At 37.2% G+C, this 24,013-nt stretch overlaps 1 protein-coding gene across 1 annotated transcript in view; it reads left to right on the top strand.

The window, feature by feature from the left end:
- LOC107584638 (probable E3 ubiquitin-protein ligase HERC1) overlaps nt 1-24,013 on the top strand; it is a 70,657-nt gene that overhangs the window by 27,742 nt on the left and 18,902 nt on the right. The window contains exons 32-57 of the mRNA XM_016271348.1: nt 776-1,035; nt 1,155-1,259; nt 1,363-1,530; nt 1,614-1,853; nt 2,741-2,824; nt 2,937-3,153; nt 3,576-3,885; nt 6,130-6,914; nt 8,934-9,135; nt 9,735-9,892; nt 10,861-10,944; nt 12,735-12,942; nt 13,229-13,299; nt 13,888-14,095; nt 14,382-14,509; nt 14,612-14,857; nt 15,936-16,144; nt 18,444-18,712; nt 18,789-18,841; nt 18,923-19,120; nt 19,211-19,385; nt 19,843-20,092; nt 20,276-20,492; nt 21,680-21,942; nt 22,559-22,686; nt 22,822-22,946. Of these exons, the coding sequence (XP_016126834.1) occupies nt 776-1,035; nt 1,155-1,259; nt 1,363-1,530; nt 1,614-1,853; nt 2,741-2,824; nt 2,937-3,153; nt 3,576-3,885; nt 6,130-6,914; nt 8,934-9,135; nt 9,735-9,892; nt 10,861-10,944; nt 12,735-12,942; nt 13,229-13,299; nt 13,888-14,095; nt 14,382-14,509; nt 14,612-14,857; nt 15,936-16,144; nt 18,444-18,712; nt 18,789-18,841; nt 18,923-19,120; nt 19,211-19,385; nt 19,843-20,092; nt 20,276-20,492; nt 21,680-21,942; nt 22,559-22,686; nt 22,822-22,946 (5,361 nt within the window). The remainder of the gene's footprint in view (nt 1-775; nt 1,036-1,154; nt 1,260-1,362; nt 1,531-1,613; nt 1,854-2,740; nt 2,825-2,936; nt 3,154-3,575; nt 3,886-6,129; nt 6,915-8,933; nt 9,136-9,734; nt 9,893-10,860; nt 10,945-12,734; nt 12,943-13,228; nt 13,300-13,887; nt 14,096-14,381; nt 14,510-14,611; nt 14,858-15,935; nt 16,145-18,443; nt 18,713-18,788; nt 18,842-18,922; nt 19,121-19,210; nt 19,386-19,842; nt 20,093-20,275; nt 20,493-21,679; nt 21,943-22,558; nt 22,687-22,821; nt 22,947-24,013) is intronic.

Below are 24,013 nucleotides of genomic sequence, written 5' to 3'. Positions count from 1 at the left end.
CTCCAAGCAATCTCTCCTACACTTTTACCAGCACTCACACATCTCTCCTCACAGGCACTTTCCCCACTTTATTCAAGCAGGCTCAGGTAACCCCACTGCTCAAAAAACCTTTCTTCCTTCACTTACAGATAGCTACAGACCTGTCTCTCTCCTTCTGTTCATAGCGAAACACATAACAACATTCACAGAACAACAAACTGGATGCTAACCAGTCAGGTTTCAGGAGTGGCCATTCAACTGAGACTGCGCTACTGTCAGTCACAGAAGCCTTGCGGATTGCAAAAGCTGATTCCAAATCATCAGTTCATATTCTGCTGGATCTGTCTGCTGCTTTTGACACTGTCAATCATCAGATCCTCCTGTCCACCCTCTCAAAACACATGCAAATGATAAACTTTCGTGAAGACGCAGCAGTGGCCCGATTGGGCCAGTGACAAATCTGTCAACTGTACTGAGCGTCTTTCATGCTGGCCCCAGGCCTTTAGGTAGTCCTTATTATCGAGCCCTGTATACATGTACACTACTGTTCAAACTTTTGAATATTAGAATCATTTCTGAAGGATCATGTGACATGGAAGTCTAGAGTAATGGCTGATGAAAATTCAGCGTTGTCATTACAGGAATTAATGACATTTTAAAATAAATTCAAATAGTAGTAATATTTCAAAATGTTAGTTTTTTTTGTTGTTTTTTTTTTTTTACTGTTTACTGTTATATTATGAATTCTATTCTATTCTGAATTATTTTATATTATACTTTTTTTGTTTTATTTTAGGTGCAGATGTAGTTCGTAGCAGCAGGGTTGTGGAGTCCCAGCTCGCTGACTTTCTAGTCTTCCTAAGACGCATTTTGTCACTAAGAGTCGCCAAAAGAGTCTCAGCATTTGTCAATTGGATTGATCCACTGATGACAATTATATCATACAAATGCAGCTCTGGAAATTCACGCTTTCACAACCTGCGGACGAAGCTGCTGGCCTTCCATATTCTGGAAGCTCTTCTTCCTGCCTGTTCAGACCCAGTTGTCATGAAACAAGTGAGAAAATAAGTGTTTTTTTTTTTCTTTTTAATGCTGTTCACCTGACACTAAATGATTGATGGTTGATTGATTCTGACTTAATAAGCGTTTACCATGTAATTTTTGTTTTATTTCAGATTGTCGATCAATTATTTAGCCTTTTGTCCACATACATGTGGGAAGAACCTCTGGCCCTGAGGAAAAACTTAGAAAAAGAGAGAACATCAGAGAACTCAAATAGGGTATTTAAACTCATCTCTGTCTGTCCATTGTGCAAATTTTACCCAATCTTATTTGTCTATGCATTTTAGATGCATGTTTTATGTGTGCTTATGTGTCTTTCAGGACAGTGGAAGTGAAGATGAATGTATTCCTATTGGTGATTTCTCTTTTGACCCACATAAACTGATCTGTTGTTCTCTGGAGAGCGGGAATGTACTCTCTCATGGATCGGGAGGAAAAGGGTACGGTTTGGCCACCACCGCCATCACGTCTGGATGCTTCATCTGGAAGGTAATGATACAAAATACAGTCACTGGTATCCCTGGTCTTTTACAGGGTCTGCATTCTAATGTTTTTTTGTCTCCATATCTTAGTTTTATATTACTAAGGAGAACAGGGGAAATGAAGGGACATGTATCGGAGTGTCCCGATGGCCCATCCGGGACTACAACCATCGCACCACCACAGACATGTGGCTGTACCGGGCCTACAGCGGTAGCCTGTATCATGGAGGAGAGCTAGGCCGAGCTCTGCCCTCCTTCACCCAGGGCGACACCATCACCTGCATCCTAGATATGGAAGCTAGAACAATTTCCTTTGCCAAAAACAACAGGGTCAGTGTGTGTTTATGACCTTAGATTGAACTCTTTTCCTGTTACATTCGCTGGTTTCACCTTTGGTTCTGCAAATGATTGTTTATTTAAAAAAATATTTTTACATTGGCAAAGTGATTACTATTTTACAACAACACAAATTCAATGATATATTAATTCATAAGTTAAATCTGTGATCTATTTTAAAATAGAAAAATTATGTTATTGGAAATAAAAAACATAATATATTAGAGTAAGGAAAACCACTCTGGAATTTCCTTTTGAACCAGATACTGAAGCTGTCACATGGTTTTCAGCTCCGATAGTGCTTTTAACGTGGTGTTCTTTTGACTCGAGCTTCTGTGTTTAACATAACATATTGATTATGATTATTGTGAAATAAAGAATTGATTGATTTATGAGCTAGTAGAACATTTAAAGTTGGAATGAAAAGAAAATGAAAAGAGTTTGATAATTTGAATAGACATTTTAATAAATGTGCACACAATTTTGAAGGAAAATGTTTTTGCGTTGGTTGGAAAAATTTCGATATTTTTATGTTAATACTAAGAAAAATAATACTCAATATAATCCCAACAGATTAGTACATGTTGTACATTATTTCTTGCTGAATATTCTGTTTAACTTTGAAGTATTATGATTATTGTGAAGTTATGCACCTTTACAATTTTTTTTGTATAAGTTTTTTTTTGTGTGTGTGACAATGTGAAATGCATTCCCAAACAAACTTTAAAAATATATTATGCTAAGTGCAAGTTAAGCTGCATTCGCATTGAAAATAATTTTCTAACAATAAAATAATGTAAAAACAGTAATGAACCTAAAATAGAAATATATGGGTTAAACTGAAAAAATGAGTTGTTTGTGTTGTTTTTATGCGTGTGTAGGAGCCCAAACTAGCGTTTGAAGGAGTGGATGCCACAGAGCTCTACCCCTGTGTTCTTTTCTACAGCAGCAACCCAGGAGAAAAGGTCAGCCTCTTAAAGCTCTACACCATTGGGTCTATTGTATTGAATTTATACAATTACATAATGTATTATAATTCAACTTTCAAAAACTTCCTGTTCTTCGATTGGCTGTTAGGTGGCGCTGTGTGACCTGCAGATGCGTGGCATGCCTAGCGATCTTCTCCCAGGGGAGCCCTTGTGCAGCCCAAGGGCCACGGTTCTGCTGGAGTCCACCATTCAGCTGCTGAGACAACTGTACATGAACAATGAATGGGTTCAACATATCAACCAGCACATGCTGAACAGACTACAGCTCATCAACCCTCTCATGAGGGAGGGACAAGGCAAGATAGGTCAGTTAACTTGTCTGCTAAAACAGTTTATTTGTTTACTTAAAATTACACATATTATATATAGTCTATATATTAGTCTATATATTTGGGTGGCATCATTGCAATTAATCAGTTTGAAAATGTTTTAGACCTTGTCTGTTAGCTTTACTGTGTTATAGAAATGCTACAATAGATAAAAGCTTGAAATAAACTAGGTATTTAAAATACTGAAAAAAATCGAAATGCGTTTAAATATATTCTAAATACATTTTAAACTTTTAAAACATATTTTTCTGGACTTAAAATGTTGATTACTTGTCTTGTTTGCAGGAGTGTATACAATTTTGAATTTTTCCCTTTACTTATTTTTTAGAAAAGGCCTTTTGTTGTAGGTCAGTTTGCCAACTGTGTTTTAAAGGTTAATGTATTTTGTCCTCTGCCAGCAGGTCATGCTAGTAAGGAGTTCGATGAGAAATGTGGGGTGAACAGAGAGAGGGGCTCTGCTTGGGTAGATGTCGGGACGTCGACAGACCACCTCTCTGGCCCAGCGGGGCTCTCTGACGGCCAGCTCAGTATGCTGTGCACTGAAGTCTGGCCTGTCATGGCCCTCATTGGAGGGGTGGACAGCGGTCTCCGTGCTGGAGGGACCTGCCTGCACAAACACAGTGGTCGACGGGCGACCCTGCTCGGGGTCTTGAAAGAGGGAAGCCCCCTGGCTAAGCTTCAGTGGGAGGAGACCGATTTTACAGTGAGGTAAGTACACAAATGCACATATACACTATACAGTACTCTTACGGACAGTCAAATAAATGCAAGATTAAAATGATTGCATTTAATATTTTAATTTCCATTTTATTATAAAATAAGGAAAACAATGATTGAAAATAAGATGCTTAAAATAAAATAAACTAATGAAATAAAATGGTTGAAAATAAAATGATAAAATTCCACCTATTTCATTTTAAATGTTGTCATGCAGTTCATAGTAAAAACGCTCAATGTTTCTAATGTCTTAGAGCAAAGGGTTCAAACTGGGGTGTTTGAGGGTCTGCAAAACAAAAACCTAAGAGAAAAAAAACTTCAAAATGTATTTTATATGTCGTTGACAACATTAAGTTCACATGTTAGTTTAAGATATGAATAAAATATATTTAACACAAATTTTTAATGCATTTACTGAATTTGATATTATTTGGCTGTTAAAATTTGAAACTTGTACAGTATTTCATTGTATTATTTTAATAATTTATTAATAACTTTATTATAATTTATTACATTTATTATTATAATGTAAACATTTACATCTCTAGTTTTAAATAGTAAGATTTTATATATATATATATATATATATATATTAGGGATGGGTCACGATTTTCGAATATTCGATTAGTTGATTTAATTCTAGAATATCAAATATGTTGTGCGATTATTGTCTTTAAAAAATGTTCCCATGTTTTCCCTGCTGATGCGGTGGTGACGCGTTCATGTGGCGCTGCCAGTAATGCACCTAAAATCTGTCAAAGACAACAAAAGAACACACTGTCTCACGCGCACACTGTAGACTTGCGTGGCATATAATGGCTACAGTAATTTGGGACGATGTCAAATAAGAGCTCTGTGTGGACCACAAACACTCCCGACTGGGCTAGAGGTGTGGCTGAATCCGTATTCAGAAAGGCGCAGAAAACAAATAACGTGTTCTACGGAGCCACTAAAGGAACATGGTTAACCGCTTGCTAACGTTAGCCTGTTACATTACAGTACATAACATTTCACTTTCCACATAAACAGAGTAAGGAGAGATGACTGAGAGGATGATGGCGAATGATTTGCAGATCCTGAGCACCACTGACAAACATCTAATCTTGTAAAATGTGTGGTAATACTGTCGAGTGCTGCTCCGTATGTGATCGCGAATCTCGAAAGTGAAAGTAAAAAACAAGCGCGGGTTGATATTTCAATTCCCGGCATATTAATAACGACTCTTTGATGCCCGCAGTTTACATACAGTATAATTACCCAACGATATAATTGCGACAGAAGATATTGAAGTATATTTTTCCTCCCATCTCATATCTATTCCCTTTAGGGATTCAGTTTTTTTAAATGGATATGTCCTAGCCTTATGAGCAGTTGATTTATGCTAATCAACGGACTGTTATGTTATAAAGTACCGTCATTCAGTTATGTTTATTATATTAATGTTTCGGCGCGTTACGATCATTCTGAATTAAACAGTTTGTCATACAGATTGAAAGCGTGAATCCCGTCTCTCTCTCCCTCTCTCTCTGTTTATGGGGTGTTTGTGCGTGATAATCGAATAATACCTAGCAATTTCGAATATTATTTTTGCTTGGAATGCCCATCCCTAATATATATATATATATATATATACATCAGATTTATTATATATATTATTTTTTAATGTTTTTTTATATGCAAGACTTCTACATCTAACAATATTTTATTAGTGGTTGGAAGTAAATATTGTCTCATTAATATTGCATTGATTTAGTTTTGCTTCAGTGCAGTGGCCATATAAAAGCATTTAATTTGATAAAAATGTGATACCGTTGTAATATGACACTTAATATGTTTTTCTCACACATTATAAATGTATGAATACATATTTATGTACAGTATATATATTTTAGTAAGGAGGTTCCTCATTTTTTGTTTTAGAGTAAAATATTGTAGTACCTTATGACTTAATGTATTTCAGCACTGTCATTAGTTTCTATGTTCAGATGCCATTGTAATTTTTGTATATTTTGTATGTTATACCTGTCCTGTTCTTTTTGCCAGTTGCATGCCTCGTTTTTCCGTTTCGATTTCTTCACTTCCCTTTTCTTGTATTGTCTTTTGTCCCCTTCATTTTTTTCTAATCATGGTATCCTTTGCCTTTCCACTCTTTTATTTCTGTCTTGCCCCTTCCGTCTCACTCCTCTCCTCATCTTCATACTGCTTGTGACCTGCTGTGGTCCCACTAACCCAAAGCTTCCTGAATTCTTGGTCACCCAGCGACACGCCTCTCTCCTCCCTGGAGCCGTGCGATGTCCCCCAGCTGGACATGTCCCGCTGCTGTGGCCTCAAGCCATCCGTGTTGTTCGACCTCATCCTGATGACTGGCATCTTGGAAGAGCAGGAGCCTCCTTCCGGATCATCCGAAACATCTGGATTGCCACGGAATCGGATCAGCTCAGAGGGCGGCCCACGTAGCGAGCTGGAGAGACGTTTGGATGAGGACATTGCACGTATTATGATGGACGAAGAGGGAATGAGCTGTCCGGTGGATGAAGACAGAAATAAAGTGGAAGAGAGGAGACATGAGAACCAAGATGACACGTTCAGACCCCTTGTACAGTCAAACGAGGAGCCTGCTGCCGCCCCCTGCGCACCAATTCTCGCACCACAACCCAGGGTGGACTTTTTTGCTTTGGAACTACGTGCAGTCCGCATTTCCTACCTCCTCTTGGGGGCGCTAAAATCTCTGGCTGTCATTCTGAGCTGCGGGAAGTTCACTGATTTTCTCCTGGTTCCCAAATCAGATGCAGTGGTCAATGTAAGTAGCCCCGACCCAGCGAGGGCCTCTGCTGGAGGGGAGGAGAATGCCGAGCTGCGCTCTGTGTTGCAGTTTGTGGTGCGCAGCATGGTGAAGTGGGCCGTCAGACCCTGTCCGATCAAACAAGCCATGGCTTTATCAGACCTCGAGAGGGCCCAGATCATCATCTTTAAAGGAGTGTTGAGCAGACTGCATGAGGATGGAAGCAAAGAACGCAAAGGTCTGGAGCTTTTGCAACAACATGGTTTATTCAATTGTTTACTGCCTTTACTGTTGAATAATAATAATTAAAGGGGTCATAAACTGCATTTTTTATTATTGTATAATGTTCTCTGAGGTTCACTTATAATGTTTGTGTGACTACATCAGAAAAACTAATGATTTAGAAGTAATAGACTATTTTCTATCCTGTTTTTGAGCCTCTCTGCAGAACGATCTGTTTGTATAGGTGGGGCACGTTCAAGAGTCGTAAGTAAACACCCACTGCTGTGATTGGATAACAGTTTCGCTTGTTAAAATAACAGATAGACGTTGCTGTGACGTACTCTGAAAACAACACACAGTATATATCAAACGGTCTGGAACAGACAATGTAATGGTGGTAAAAACACGTATGTGTTGTGACATTACTGTTGGATCCACTCTAGTCAGACTCAGCGCTGCATCATCGTTTACTTTCAGTCTCTCTGAAAAGCCTGCATCATACTGTCTTGTTGATGAATCCATAGCAAAGTAAAGCAAACAAACAAACAAACAAACAGTGTTTCACTGATGCAGTCTGGAGTGCTTTGCTAATTTTACCCCGTGTTTACACCGGACACGAGCGGCAAAACGCGACTATCCGACAGTAAACTGATATCCTGCTCTATTTCTGCAATAAAAGCATTCACGCCACTTCTGACCAGAAAGAGAAATTGATTCGCAACATGACACAACAGCGCCTGTGTCCGATCTAGATATGTTAGGATCACAAGGAAGGCAATTCAAGGAGTATTTTTTACAACTTGAGTCCCTCCTTCCGACAAGCACAGTCTGCTCTGATTGGCCAGCTGACCCAGTGCATTGTGATTGGCCGAACAATGCAAGCACTCGTCGGAAATGTAAAGAAAGAGAAAGCAAAACTTGAAATCGCATCATATGACCCCTTTAATAGTACATTGACCTCTTATATGTCAAAAGATCAAGGGAAATTTGATTTCTCAGTTCATGACCCCTTTAAACTTTTTAACTTGACATGTAGTAGTAGTATTAATAATAATAATAATACATAGAATGTTTATTTATTTGTTTATAATGATTCAATAATGTAATTTAATAATATACTAATTTAATTAATTTATCATTATAAATATTACTGCTGTTTATTTATTTATTTTTTATTATTAATATAATTTAACAATTTTAATAAAATTATTTAATGTATTATGATTGTTATTAATAGGCAAAAAGGCAAAAGTAAAAAATAGCTAATAGGCAAAAGTCTGTAAAAGTAGCAAACAATAATAAAAAATAATGATTAATATCACTACAGATTTTTTTTAATTATGTATTTATAATTTAGTATCATTTAATAATTTTAATATAGTAATTAAATGTAATAAAAAGAAAGGCAAAGGTTGGTAAAAATAATACACAAAATATACAATAATAATAATCATTATCATTAAATGTTTTATTATTACTATTGTTTAATTTTTAATTACTTTATTTAAATTCATAGTTTAATAATTTTAATACAATTATGTAGTTTGTTATTATTAATAGAAGTATTAGTATTTCATATAGCTTAGAAAGGCAACAGTCTGGAAAAATAGCTAATAATAATAAATTATTATTACTAGTCTTTATTTGTTTATTATTATTTATAAATATAATTTGCTTATTACTAACTAATTACTAACTACTAATTTCTACTTTTTATCATTTGAATATAATAATTTAATAAAATAATAAAAAGGCTAAAGTCTGTAAAAATAAGACACAAAATATACAAAAATCATCATCATTAGTATATTTTTTATTTACTTACTAATTAAAATATTTAGTAATTTAATTGAGTAAATGTAATATAATAATTTAATAGTAGTAGTAATATTTCATATAGCTTAGAAAGGCAAAAGTCTGTGTAATAACTACTACTACTACTACTACTAATAATAATATAGATTTTTAATTTTAATATTTGTTTTTTGTATATTAATTAATTTGACTACTTGTTGATTTGTGTCTGTGTACATAGATTCAGGAGGGCACCCGTCCTCTCAGCCCGTGTCCAAGTCCTCCAGTTCAGTGTCGCTTTACAGCAACGGCTCTGAAGGCACCGCCATCTTCGGCCAATCAGCTTCACCCTCCACCAATGACCTCACAGCCTCGCTCCTCACCGCCCTGCAGGCTGACGGCCTGGAGAACTTTAACCCTTTTCTGCCCATCAACCTGCTACAGTGAGTTTCTTTTTCATCCAAGCCCAATTATTAAAATGTAAAAAGTGTATAATAAAGGAACCTATGAATTAGTGAAGTAATTATAAAGTACTTTAAAGTAATGGCAATTTTTTGATGAACTTTATGTAACATCTGAAAGGTAATTGTTCTGGCACGTAATACGTGTATGGTTTTTTAAATAACTGTGCCATTTAATGTCAATTTGAAAGAAAGGGATATGAGACAGTGTTTCAGACTGTCTCAAACACACACACACACACACACACACGGTAAACTCTCTGACTGGATGTCTGGATGTTCTATGTCTGGATGTTCACACTCCAGATCGCCATCAACTGAGACACACACTCACACACAGGTTACTGAGAGTGTGAGTGAGAATACAGGTGAGTGTGTGTGTATAAATCCGTGACTGTGTGTGTTATAACCTTATAAACACATGCTCCTCTTAACTTCAAGTGTCTGAGCATGGCTTAATGACACAAGGGTGATTTACACCTCAACATAACACATGCTCAAGCTGAAGGTTTGCTCTAGAGCAGGTGCTAGCGGTTCTCCTGTGTCTGTGTGTGCATGTGTGTGTGGCTGGGCTCCTCTAGGCGGATGGTGCTGGCGCGTTTTCCCACATTGGCAGGTCTCGTCCACAGTCCGGTTCTGCCCCCCGGGCTCAGCCTGACGAGCTCAGCGTCCTGTGAGGGCTTCACTGAGCAACAGACCAGCTTCCTGGAGCCCTGCGGACAGACCAGGACCCCCGTGGGTAAGACGTCCAGACAAACTGTGGAATACAAGGGCGTAGTAAGTAGATGTCCTGCATGTGGCATCCATGGACACAGTTCATCTGGTCAGCGGATGATGTTCCAGCGATTTATTTAATTTGTTTTTAGAAACTTATGTCAAGACTGGTTTATGTAGCACCAGGTGGGAGAGCTTGAGAAATGTAACCCTTTAACTTAAACCTGATGCCTGTGCATGTTTTACACTTGAGTCTTGCTTTGGAAAGATTTTTTGGTTTGTTACATATTGTACTTACCGATTGCAAACATTTTTTGTGCATCTTTACACCCTATTGAATGGCACCTTGAATCTCACAATAAATTACCAATTTCTTTTATACATATATTTATATTTTTTATGCACTGGGGTCTAAAACTCTATTACTGAAAAATATTGCTTTTAAATTATAATTTTTTTATTATATTTTTATATTACACTTAATATATTGAATTATATTATCAGTGTATCAGTCTGTGTGAAAGGTAAATTGAAAAATACTTAAAATTAATATATAAAAATTAATATAATTAAAGTAAAATTTCAGAATGTCTTAGTTTGTTTTTTAATAACACAAATTTGATTAGTGACTTAGAAATATTACCCTCATTTATTTATCATTTTCTGAATATTTGTAATTATATTATATTACATTTTATATGAAACTATTTAATGTAAATTTTTTTTAAAATCCTGATTTTCAAAGTGGCCTCAGATATTGAACTTTATTAAGTGTAAAAAAATAAATAAGTAATGGAATTTGTAGTCCATGTGTCATTTTGTTGACCAATAAGTTCCCTTGCCTTCTCTAGCACAGTGCTTTATTTTTTGAATGCAGATATTGTCTAAATAAATCATTAAAAAAAAATCATATTCACCTGACTGACTGCATCAGTCAGCCCAGTCCAGATACGTTTTGATGCATCACTGAATATTTTAATTTCTGTCCTTCAGAACAGCCCCAAATGTTTGTCCCAGTGCGCTTGCTTGAAATGGGCTTCTCAATGAGACACATCTACAGGGCCATGGAGGCAGCAGGTACCAGCGAGTGCTTGCAACATCTAGCCAGACTCATTCTTACCTGCTAAAGGAGACGATCATGTTACAATGTTATATGGAATTTTCAAAGATTAAAGGGGTCCTATTGTGCCCTTTTACAAAGTCTTGATTTTGTTTTGGGGGTGTACTAGAATAGGCTCTCATACTAGGTTGTTCGAAAAACACATTTTTCACATATTTTACATTATTACAACACCTCTCTCCCCAGTCTGGCATGAACGGCTCGAATAGTTCCTGTATCAAATGAAGGCCCGCCTTCTGAAATACGAAATGTGCTGTGATTGGTTAGCTGGGCCAGTGTGTGCTGTGATTGGTTAGCTGGGCCAGTGTGTGCTGTGATTGGTTAGCTGGGCCAGTGTGTGCTGTGATTGGTTAGCTGGGCCAGTGTGTGCTGTGATTGGTTAGCTGGGCCAGTGTGTGCTGTGATTGGTTAGCTGGGCCAGTGTGTGTTGTGATTGGCAGCACTCGGCGCCGGGTTGGGAAATGTCACGCCCCTTACCATAGCCGTCTGTGAGCTTCAGTGTAAATATTGCGTCAAAATCAAATCAATTTGAGCGTGATTTAAACCCGGATGATTGTAACTACTCTAAGTTTGTCTGCCTTGGGAAAGCTAGCGTGTCTCTGACATAGTGATAACAATCGTTGCTTTCTCTAGTGCAGCTCAACCAGGTCTCGTCCCATTCGTCGATATTTGTGATGTCACAAATCCCGCAAAATATGCGCTGTAGTCCAAACGAGTCGTTCGTTGTAGTTTTTGAAAAGTGATTTCTGTTAAATAAAATATCTCCTTTTGAATTGGACTTTGAGCTTTGTAACTTCACAGATATCTTTTTTATGCTCAAACAGCAACATTACAGACTAACTAAAGTTGAAAAAGTGAAAAAGCATAATAGGACCCCTTTAAGAAACCAGTGACTGCAGTGCAGTTATTCACAACTAGAAGAGATGGATAATTATGTTGAGTTTTGTACTTTTGATTATTTTTTTTCTTTTAGTCTCTAATTATTTACTGTTGATTGCTGATGATGCTGTTATTGCAGTAGATACACTCATTACACTTCCCTATGAGATCCTGCTTCAATTCACTCCTCATTGTTCTTCTCCACTGAAACACTCAGCTGAATCATGGGAAATATTAGTGGAGCACTGCATGAAGTCTTATTTTGTGTTATGAATGCTCTGTTCACAGTTCAACAAAATTCAGCTTATTTATATAAATATTTTGTATGTATTTGTAATAATTATTTTTATTGCATATTTACACAAAAATTTAATTATATATTTTTTATTTTTTGTTAGCAAAGCCAACTTTTAAAATAAGTCAATTATTTAGTTTTATCTATCAGTACTGATCAGAGAGATATAAATTCAGAATTCTGACTTTTATATTCTGTTTTTTGTTTCTGCCACAGAAACAAAATTGTGACGTTTTATCTCAAATTTCATATTTTTTTTTTCTCGTAATTGTGAGATATAAACAGAATTGTGAGGAAAAAAGTCTGAATTGTATAATAAAATGTTGCAATTATTATCCCATGGTAGAAACAAGCTTCCATAGATTTCTAGTCCAACAAGTCTGCTTCCATTATGTTCGTTTTTAAAATAAAATGAAATATTTCAAAAGAAAGTTTATATTTGACAAATTTCAAGTATTAATCATATACCTTCAGACCAAATAGTTTTTAAGATCACGAGAAACATTCATTCAGTCAAGTGTGTCTAAACATTTTTTTGAGTATTCTCCCTGACCTCTTTGTGACCTCACTCAGGGGTCACTGGAGAGGTGGACTCACGCACCATCGAGGTGTTGGCGAGCTGGATGCTGGAACATCCCATCACAGAGGAGCAGCAGGCAGGAGAGGGCTCGTTTGCAGGGGGCGCCACTGATACGCCCTCATCTGAAGGGCCAGAGACGGTCCAGTGCCCTGAGTCTCCAGCTCCTCTGACCCTACAAGAGAGCAGAGAACCCAACGAGAGGTGAATTCACACATTCTCTACATCCTAACCAGTGATAGCTGATCTCTTGCATATTAATCCAGCATATTAAGTCCTGACCAACACTTGGCTTCGGTGTGTGCTTTTGGTACCATACTACTCTTTCTATTTCTAGTTTACAGTATGTATAGTAGCACAGTATACAAATGTAATGTTTGCAAGATCACACCGACCTACTAAATTTGCCAAACACTGTGGTATAAACAGAGCACACCACATGGGCTCATTTCCAATTATTCATTGTGTGTATTCCCGATGTGCTTTCCAGTCTGTTGGCAGGCTTGGACTTGGTGGAGAGAGAGAACTTCTTAGATGTTCACCTCACCAGGAACAGACTCTGTTCACAGTTCAACAAAATTCAGCTTATTTATATAAATATTTTGTATGTATTTGTAATAATTATTTTTATTGCATATTTACACAAAAATTTAATTATATATTTTTTATTTTTTGTTAGCAAAGCCAACTTTTAAAATAAGTCAATTATTTAGTTTTATCTATCAGTACTGATCAGAGAGATATAAATTCAGAATTCTGACTTTTATATTCTGTTTTTTGTTTCTGCCACAGAAACAAAATTGTGACGTTTTATCTCAAATTTCATTTTTTTTTTTTCTCGTAATTGTGAGATATAAACAGAATTGTGAGGAAAAAAGTCTGAATTGTATAATAAAATGTTGCAATTATTATCCCATGGTAGAAACAAGCTTCCATAGATTTCTAGTCCAACAAGTCTGCTTCCATTATGTTCGTTTTTAAAATAAAATGAAATATTTCAAAAGAAAGTTTATATTTGACAAATTTCAAGTATTAATTATATACCTTCAGACCAAATAGTTTTTAAGATCACGAGAAACATTCATTCAGTCAAGTGTGTCTAAACATTTTTTTGAGTATTCTCCCTGACCTCTTTGTGACCTCACTCAGGGGTCACTGGAGAGGTGGACTCACGCACCATCGAGGTGTTGGCGAGCTGGATGCTGGAACATCCCATCACAGAGGAGCAGCAGGCAGGAGAGGGCTCGTTTGCAGGGGGCGCCACTGATACGCCCTCATCTGAAGGGCCAGAGACGGTCCAGTGCCCTGAGTCTCCAGCTCCTCTGACCCTACAAGAGAGCAGAGAACCCAACGAGAGGTGAATTCACACATTCTCTACATCCTAACCAGTGATAGCTGATCTCTTGCATATTAATCCAGCATATTAAGTCCTGACCAACACTTGGCTTCGGTGTCTGCTTTTGGTACCATACTACTCTTTCTATTTCTAGTTTACAGTATGTATAGTAGCACAGTATACAAATGTCATGTTTGCAAGATCACACCGACCTACTAAATTTGCCAAACACTGTGGTATAAACAGAGCACACCACATGGGCTCATTTCCAATTATTCATTGTGTGTATTCCCGATGTGCTTTCCAGTCTGTTGGCAGGCTTGGACTTGGTGGAGAGAGAGAACTTCTTAGATGTTCACCTCACCAGGAACAGACCTCCACCTGCGCGGAGGCAGCGGTCCGGAGTAAGTCAGAGAACTTCCTTCAGGAGAGCAGGTCAGAGTCGCATACAGTAACATTCAAAAGTTTGGTGTCTTTAAAAAAAATTTTTTTTAATTCAGCAAGGATGAGTTTGCTCATCTGTCTGGTTTGTTTCAGACTCCCCGTCGCCCAGTCCTGTCCCATCGCTGTACAGACAGGATGTGGGAGTGGCAGAGTGGCCAGAGCGGGCTGAAACGCACCCCTTTGCTGCTGAAGACGACTCAGAGCTGGGCTACATGGATGATCCGTACCAGGAAGAACCGTATGAGGAGCTGCTCACCCCAGAGTTCATCACCTCTGAGAGAGACACGCTGTGGATGGTAGAGGTATTGGCGACACTGTCTGTCTTTCTGTCTGTCTATCGTTTGTTTTATCTGTTGTTTTTTCCTATCTATCGTTTTATCTACCATTCTTTCTACCTATAGTTCTTTCGTTTGTTATATATATTGTTCTGTTGTATGTCTGTTTACAGTTTATCTGTTGTTCTATCGTTCTATCTATCCTATATATCGTTCTCTCATTCACATTCTCTCATTCTGTCTGCCTTTAATTATGTTGTTCTATCTATAATTCTGTCATTCCTTCTATTTATCGTTCTGTCATTTATTCTGTTTTTCTATCATTCTATCATTCCTTCTATCTACAACCCCAATTCCAAAAAAGTTGGGACGTTTTGTAAAATGCAGTGAAATCAAGAACCTGTAACTTTTATTTAATTGACAAAAGTACAAAGAAAAGTTGGTTACACTTTATTTTAGAGTGTCCTTGTTACAGTGTATATATACATTTAAGTACTGAGTAATATTAAGTAACTACATGTACCTACTATATGGTTAGGGTTAGAATGAGGGTTTGGTTTAGGGTTAGTTGCATGTAATTATGCATAATTTCTTGTTATTACTATACTAAGTACATGTAAAATGTGTAACAAGGACACCATAAAATAAAGTGTTACCAAAAAGATTTCCAATGTTTTCACTGACCAGCTTAAATGCATTTTGTAAATATGAACACATTTTGATGTTAATGGCTGGAACACACTTCAAAAAAGTTGGGACAGAGGCAAAATAATAGTGAAAAGGTTATAGAATATCCCAAATAAACTGTTTTGAAACAGTCCACAATAAGCCGGTGAATTAGTAATAGGTGAGGGGATCATGTTTGGGTATTAAAGGAGTATCTCAGTCTTTGCCAGCAAAGCCACTTTGTGCCAAATTTTATGAGACAAGTGTCAAATAAAACAAAAATCACATTTCTCAATGCAAAATCGCAAAGAATTTAGGTCTTTCACCAAATACCGTACATAATATTGTGAAAAGATTCCGAGTCAGGAGAGCAGGTCAGAGTCGCATACAGTAACATTCAAAAGTTTGGTGTCTTTAAAAAATTTTTTTTTTAATTCAGCAAGGATGAGTTTGCTCATCTGTCTGGTTTGTTTCAGACTCCCCGTCGCCCAGTCCTGTCCCATCGCTGTACAGACAGGATGTGGGAGTGGCAGAGTGGCCAGAGCGGGCTGAAACGCACCCCTTTGCTGCTGAAGACGACTCAGAGCTGGGCTACATGGATGATCCGTACCAGGAAGAACCGTATGAGGAGCTGCTCACCCCAGAGTTCATCACCTCTGAGAGAGACACGCTGTGGATGGTAGAGGTATTGGCGACACTGTCTGTCTTTCTGTCTGTCTATCGTTTGTTTTATCTGTTGTTTTTTCCTATCTATCGTTTTATCTACCATTCTTTCTACCTATAGTTCTTTCGTTTGTTATATATATCGTTCTGTTGTATGTCTGTTTACAGTCTATCTGTTGTTCTATCGTTCTATCTATCCTATCTATCGTTCTCTCATTCACATTCTCTCATTCTGTCTGCCTTTAATTATGTTGTTCTATCTATAATTCTGTCATTCCTTCTATTTATCGTTCTGTCATTTATTCTGTTTTTCTATCATTCTATCATTCCTTCTATCTACAACCCCAATTCCAAAAAAGTTGGGACGTTTTGTAAAATGCAGTGAAATCAAGAACCTGTAACTTTTATTTAATTGACAAAAGTACAAAGAAAAGTTGGTTACACTTTATTTTAGAGTGTCCTTGTTACAGTGTATATATACATTTAAGTACTGAGTAATATTAAGTAACTACATGTACCTACTATATGGTTAGGGTTAGAATGAGGGTTTGGTTTAGGGTTAGTTGCATGTAATTATGCATAATTTCTTGTTATTACTATACTAAGTACATGTAAAATGTGTAACAAGGACACCATAAAATAAAGTGTTACCAAAAAGATTTCCAATGTTTTCACTGACCAGCTTAAATGCATTTTGTAAATATGAACACATTTTGATGTTAATGGCTGGAACACACTTCAAAAAAGTTGGGACAGAGGCAAAATAATAGTGAAAAGGTTATAGAATATCCCAAATAAACTGTTTTGAAACAGTCCACAATAAGCCGGTGAATTAGTAATAGGTGAGGGGATCATGTTTGGGTATTAAAGGAGTATCTCAGTCTTTGCCAGCAAAGCCACTTTGTGCCAAATTTTATGAGACAAGTGTCAAATAAAACAAAAATCACATTTCTCAATGCAAAATCGCAAAGAATTTAGGTCTTTCACCAAATACCGTACATAATATTGTGAAAAGATTCCGAGAATCCAGAGAAATCTCAGTCTGTGTAGGGCAAGGCAGGAAACCTTAGGTGAATGCACATGACTTTTGAGTCCTCAGATGGCATTGCATAAGAAACCGTCATGCTGCGGTGTTAAATATAGCCACATGGGCTCAGGAGTACTTCAGAAAACCGCTGTTATTTACCACAGACTGCCGCTGCATCAATAAATGCAACTTGAATCTCTGTTATTCTAGGATAAAACTATACATCAATTCTATGCAGTGATGCCGCAGGGTTCTCTGGGCCAGAGATAATCTCAGATAGTCAAAAAGACAGTGGAAATGTGTGCTGTTGTCAGATGAGTCCACGTTTCAACTTGTTTCTGGGAAAAATGGATGTAGAGTTCTCAGTCCCAAAGACCAAAGGGACCATCCAGACTTTCATCAGTGACAGATGCGAAAGCAAGCGTCTGTCATGGTATGGGGGTGCAGCAGAGCAAACGGCATGGGTGACTGGAATATGTGCGACGGTACCATTGACATGGAGGCATATATTGGAATTGTACAGCATCATACAACTGCCATCATGATGACGTCTTTCATGGGAAATCCATGGTTATTAGATCAAGACAATAGCAGGTCTCGTTCTGCATGTGCTACAACAGCGTACTTTTGTGGACACAGAGTGAATGTGACTGACTGGCCAGCAGATCTGTCTCCTATTGAAAATGTGTGGCCCATCATGAAAATGAGAATTAGACAATAACGACTACAGACTGATGAGCAGCTGAAATCTTGTATCAAGCAAGATTGGATACAAATTTTGCATGCAAAACTTTAACGATATCCTCAAATTCTCAAACAATTAAACATTGTAATTAAAAGAAAAGTTGATATGACACAGTGGTAAACATGCCTGTGTCCCAACATTTTTGGAGTGTGTTGCAGCCATCAAAATCAAAATTTGTTTATGCTTACAAAATACAATTCGGTTGGTCAGTGAAAACCTTTTCACTGTCTTTTCTTTGTACTTTTGTCAATTAAATTAAGGTTAAAGAGAATTAACAAATCACAGATTCTTTATTTTTATTGCATTTTACAACATTTTGGGAATTGGGGTTGTATCTATTGTTCTATCTATCATATTATTCAGTCGTCTATCATTTTTTCCATCCTATTTATAATTTATTTTATCGTTCTGTGTGAATTCTTTTGTTTGTTTTATTATTCTATCTGTCTGTTTTTCTTTTAATATTATTTGTCCATTTATGAATGTGTTTTTCTTTTCTCTCTCGCTGTATCTCAGTGTTGAGTGAACACGCGTCTCTTTTTGTCTCAGGGAAGAGAAGAGCACCCAGAGCCCAATGAGATGGTGGAGTGTGAGCTGTGTAACACTCTCACCCTGCAGTTCAACAACCACATGAAGCGTCACCACCCAGGCTGTGGTCAGAGCGCCGGTCGCCGTGGTTACCGCAGCAACGGCACCTACGTGGACGGCTGGTTCGGAGGCGAATGCGGATCGGGCAGCCCATACTACCTCCTGTGCACTGCATGCAGGGAAAAGTACCTGTCCTCCAACCTGGGGGTTATGAGCTCCAAACAGGACAGGTGAAGATGAGGAAACAATGAACATGTTGTAGCCATTGACTTTTGCTGTATAACAACCCAGATGTTGTTTTTTCAGGGCAAGAGGTTTGGTGTCTGATCTAATTGGTCAATTAGATGGTACATCGGAAGGTATTTGTGCAAACTTTTAAATAACAAACACTGTGCAGTTTATTAAATAAATGCGTAATGATTTAAATGTGTCTGTATTAGATGAGTGGGATCTAGGTAACCAGGAAGACTCGGACTCAGACCGGCTTACAGGTTTGGAGGACTTTGGGATTCTTCTGAGACCTTTGGGTCTGAGTGAGAAGAAGCCCGTGCCCGACCCAATCCCCTTCACTGAACACGACCCACTCGGATCTCTCGTCAGTGGCTCGGTCAGCGGCAACAACAACCTGCTTTACAAAGGTAATGTTCTCATTTAGTTTCATATTTCCTACAAGAGCTTTCTAAAATCTCAGTAAATTAGAGCAGGTTGTCATTTGTTTCTGTGTGTAGGTGTTGTCAGCACCGAGCTGAAGAGCTTCTCGGTTCCTCTGAGTCTCGGGGAGCAGGCAGCATCCCTGCGGGAGCCCCAGGAGAGACTGTTGGCTCTAAGGAGAGTCACCTCCACCGCTCAGATCCTGCTGGCCTACAGTATGGTGATGAGAGCTCTCTCACAGACCTCCACCAGGTAACAACCACTCATTCCTGACTTCCCTCGGCACAAAATATATCATCTGCTCTGTGATCTCCTTCACATCGAATCTGACATTTCATACTGCGAAGGCTCCATCAATGTCTGTCTGACCTGCTCGGACTCTGAGCCTTGCAGAGTTCCATCATTCACTCATCAACATCATACTCATTAATCACAAATGTGTTACTCTTCCCTTGAAATTCCCTTCAATTTATTTGACTAACTTGTCTATTCAAAATCTTTATGAAGAGCCCTTAATTATTATTATTTTTTTTTTTTCTTCAATAATCTGTGTCAGATGTACGTAATACAGAAGTAGTAATCTGTCATTACTTTTGTTACATTGCAATGTTTTTAGGTTTCATATATGTTTGTGTATATGTATATACACATTGTTGCTGTGCAATATGATATGTCTCTTCAAAACTTTGTCTGTCACTGTGTGTTTCAGTAGTTCGGTGTGTAATCAGTCCAGTGGTCTGGAGGCTCTTGGTCTGGCTGACATCCGTATCCTGGTGCGGCTGATGTGTCTGGCAGCGGGGGGGCGTGTCCACACAAGCGTGGACCAGCAGGGAGTGGGGCGTGGCTTTGTGAGCGATCGCACAGGCTCCGCCTTCTTGTCCTTCCTCAGCTCAGCTATCGGCAGTTTAGTGTCCCACAGTCCTGCTGCCTACAGAGAGTTAGTGGACATCTGCACTCAGGTACGCACTCTCTCTCTCTCTCTCTCTCTCTCCTCCTTCCCATCCATCTTTCTTGTCTCCTCCGTTAATGTTTCTCACCTCATTATCCTTGCTACGCTCTTTATCATCCTCTACTTTCAGCTCGTTTAATCATCCTGTATTCTGCCTAATCATGCTGTCTCACCTGCATGTCCTTCCTCTCAGGATCTCATGGCAGCAGCTACAGGGATGAACATCAGCGCTATCACCGATCCGCAGCAGAGGGTGAGGCAAAGCTCCGTCCTCAAGGGGGCGTCACAGGAGCCAAGAGAACTAACCCCGCCCACCTTCCTGGTCACACAGAGTCTAGTGTCTCTCCTGACAGAAAAAGGTGTCCGATACCGTTATAATGTGGAAAGAAGTGAATCCAGTGAATCAAAGGGTAACAAAAAAATATATATATTTTCTAGACTAAAAAAAGTACATCTGTTTTAAATGTTTCAGAAACATTTTGTTTATTTTAGAGCAGCGATTTCCAAACTTTGTTGTCTTCCAAAACCCCTTGGACCTGAAATATTGAATTGAAGTACCTCCTGACATTTTAAGTTAATATTTCAAAAACTGAGCAACGCAAATTTTTTTTATTTATTTTTTTTTTTATTGCCAGTTAATGGTCACATGACATGCAGGTAAACAAATAAAATATGTATAGTAAAATATGAAATATTAATACAATTTATTTTAATAATTTTAAAATTATTTAAGTGTTTACATTTTATTATTTAATAATATATTAATATTTTTTCAAATTATTTGTTTACATTTTATTATTTAATTGTGTGTGTATATATATATATATATATATATATGTATGTATGTATGTATGTATGTATGTATGTATATGTGAAATTTTTATAAATCCCACTGTCATGTAAATCCTGCAAGGATATTTTCATTTTTTGATTTATTTTAATTTGACATTTTTATTACATTTAAAGTTAATATTTATTTTAACAATAATTACAATCTTTTAACAAGACATTCGTAAATTCATGGTTCCTTTTCAGTTAATGGTCACATTACAATATTTATAGTAAAATATAAAAATTAAATAAAAAACTCACTATCTCACTATCATGGAAGTCTTAGGAATTTATTTTTTGTTTTTATTGACTTTTCATAAATCTCACTGTCATGGAAATCCTGTAAGTATCAAAATGTTATTTTTTTTGCTTAAACAGTTTATTGAAGTATCAGAGGGAATTTTATATATGATTACCAGGTCTGGAAAAGTCATAGAAAAATCTGAAATCATAAGGAAAGGTCTGTAGTGAATGTAAATATTTTCTAGTTATGCTTATCTCTAAAATATGTCATTGGTTAGAAGTTATTCCTTGAGAATGCAGTCTACAAAAATAATAAACAAACAAACAAGCAAATAATTAAATAACCAGTAATCATGAATGACTGGAAATCTTATGGAAAAGTCATGAACAGTGGTCAAAAGTTTTGGGAACCCTGCTGATTTTAATTCTAGTGACTCACTTAGGTACCCATATATAATTTTTAAATGGCAATTAATGATTTGGAATTAATGTATCCTAATTAACTCCACATGTCTTTGGACAGAAGGCGGAAGCCCTCCACCCGCAGGTCCCCCACTCTCTCAAGCGGGGCTGCGGGTCGGACCGCTGGAGCTGGCTAATGCGCTCGCTGCCTGTGCCCTGTCGGCCAGGCTGACCAGCAGACACCGACAATGGGCGGCACAACAGCTGGTCCAGGCCCTGGCAGTCTCTGAGAAAGACAACACCGCCAGACCCCAGACATACAGCGACATGGCTGGAGATCTGCACAAGTGTCCCATCAAGAAGCTGGAAGGACATCAGAACAGGGTAAAGAGCATGTTGATACAGTAGAAACACTTAAAGAAACATACTAGATGTCTTGCAACTAGTTAATTCATTGGTACACAGCTGCTAATAGACACAATTGTAAAATGCCTAACCAATATTTACAATATTTAAATAAAATTATGTATTTAATATATACTTTTTGTTCAACAATTATTTATGATTTCTGTAGGATAAAAAAAATTATATATATATAATTTATTCATTTTTTATTTTTTTTTTCCCAGCAAGGATGCATTAAATTGATCAAAAGTGACAGTAAAGACGTTTATAATGGTTCAAAAGATTTGTCTAATTTAAAATCTGCTCTTTGTAACTTTCTCTTCATCAAAGACTCCTGAAGAAAGTATCATGGTTTCCACTGAAGTGGAAATCAGCATATATACATTAAGTTAGATATTCTATTCTATTCTATAATTTAGTATGTGTTTTCAGTTTTCATTTTGCTATGTGCTTTTGTCATTTTTGCCATGCATGTATGTATAAAACTAAGCTAATAATTTCTCAAAATGGCTAAATTAATCAACCTGGCCAATAAGTTTCTCCAAGGCATTACCAAATGTCTTGACTTGTTTCTGATTGGCTGTTGTGTTTGTAGGTGAGCAGCTGCAGCTGGAATGCAGAACAAGGGCTGTTAGCCACCGGTGCACAGGATGGGACCGTTCGACTGTGGGCCATAACGCCAAACACAGCAGAACTACAGCACACACACACCTGCAGCGTCAGGTGAGACTGCTTGTTTTTCATCTCTTTGATTGGGAAAGGGAGAAATCCAAATGTTTCATAGGTCTGATGGGAGATGGATGCAAATGAATGTTTTGGGCACTGACAGGTCTGTGTTTGTGTGTGTGGTCTCTGCAGTGAGGACGCTCAGAGCTCAGATGGTTCAATGGGATCTCATCTGCTGTCCGCCGTATCGTGGAGCGCAGAGGGAACTCTACTGGCTGCCTTCCAGAACAAACTCCTCAACATCTGGAACGTCAATGGTCAGACCAGCATCCCACACACACACACACACAGAAATACTTCTGGCAAATCTTATATGTAATCGAATGGGTATACAGTAATGTATAATTGAGTGTAAGATCAAGTTAACTTGAAGACCATATGAAAGCAAAATTATCTCTATTTACTTATTCATTGTTCCTGGTCTTATTGTGCACAATATAGTGTCTTATAGTGCATGTTATTCTGAAGAAAAAAGTTTGTTACCTTAATCTTGCATCAAAATAACTTTATTTGCTTCTGAAGCAATATTTTTGCAGATGTGACCAGAGATAATTTAGTATAATGTATACACTATTATAGTATTTATTAATTGATTTATATACTATGTTTATATACTATTATAGCATGTATTAATATTTTGAATAATTTTGAATTAGTCTTTATATTTATTTTCAGGTTTCATTTTAATGTCAAATTTTGCTCTAAATATATTTTTAGTAATTTTAGTACTTTAAACTTACTTCAGTTAGTTGTCAAGACAAGATTTCTAATTTAATTATTATTATTTTTTCTTCTTTATTTCAATGACCAAAAACGTTTTTTTAATTTAGGTTTATTTTCAGGTAACATTAAAAACACTGAATGTAGCTTGGTTGGGGGGAAATATTTATGAAATATTTATTTAAACGAAAACTATTATAAATATTAATTAACATGATTTTGACTACTTTTCCAAAAATATGAGTGATGCTTGCCTGTGCAAAAGTCACGAGTAAGATGCTTTGGAAGTTGCTAGGCAGTTGGTATGCAGTTGCTAGGGTGTTTTTTCCACTCATTTTATCAACTTTATTAGTGGTTGTTAGTCAGTGGGTGATTTTTTTCTTCTCTATAACGTGACTTTCTTTTTTTTCAGACAGTTTATCAGTAATCACTCTTGTAGGGCTACATGAAGTGATTTCCCAGCATTTTTTGAACACTTGAGTTGCAAATGTGATATTTATTTATAACAATTCAATAATGATAAGTTTATATTGTGGTATATATTAGATACAACATTGTCTGATTTTGCTAAATTGTGTACGTGAAAATATTACCTATAAAGCCA

Source organism: Sinocyclocheilus grahami, unplaced genomic scaffold, assembly GCF_001515645.1.
Source record: "Sinocyclocheilus grahami isolate Dianchi unplaced genomic scaffold, SAMN03320097.WGS_v1.1 scaffold61.1, whole genome shotgun sequence".
Classification (NCBI taxonomy): domain Eukaryota; kingdom Metazoa; phylum Chordata; class Actinopteri; order Cypriniformes; family Cyprinidae; genus Sinocyclocheilus; species Sinocyclocheilus grahami.
This window is presented reverse-complemented; position numbering and strand designations above follow the sequence as displayed.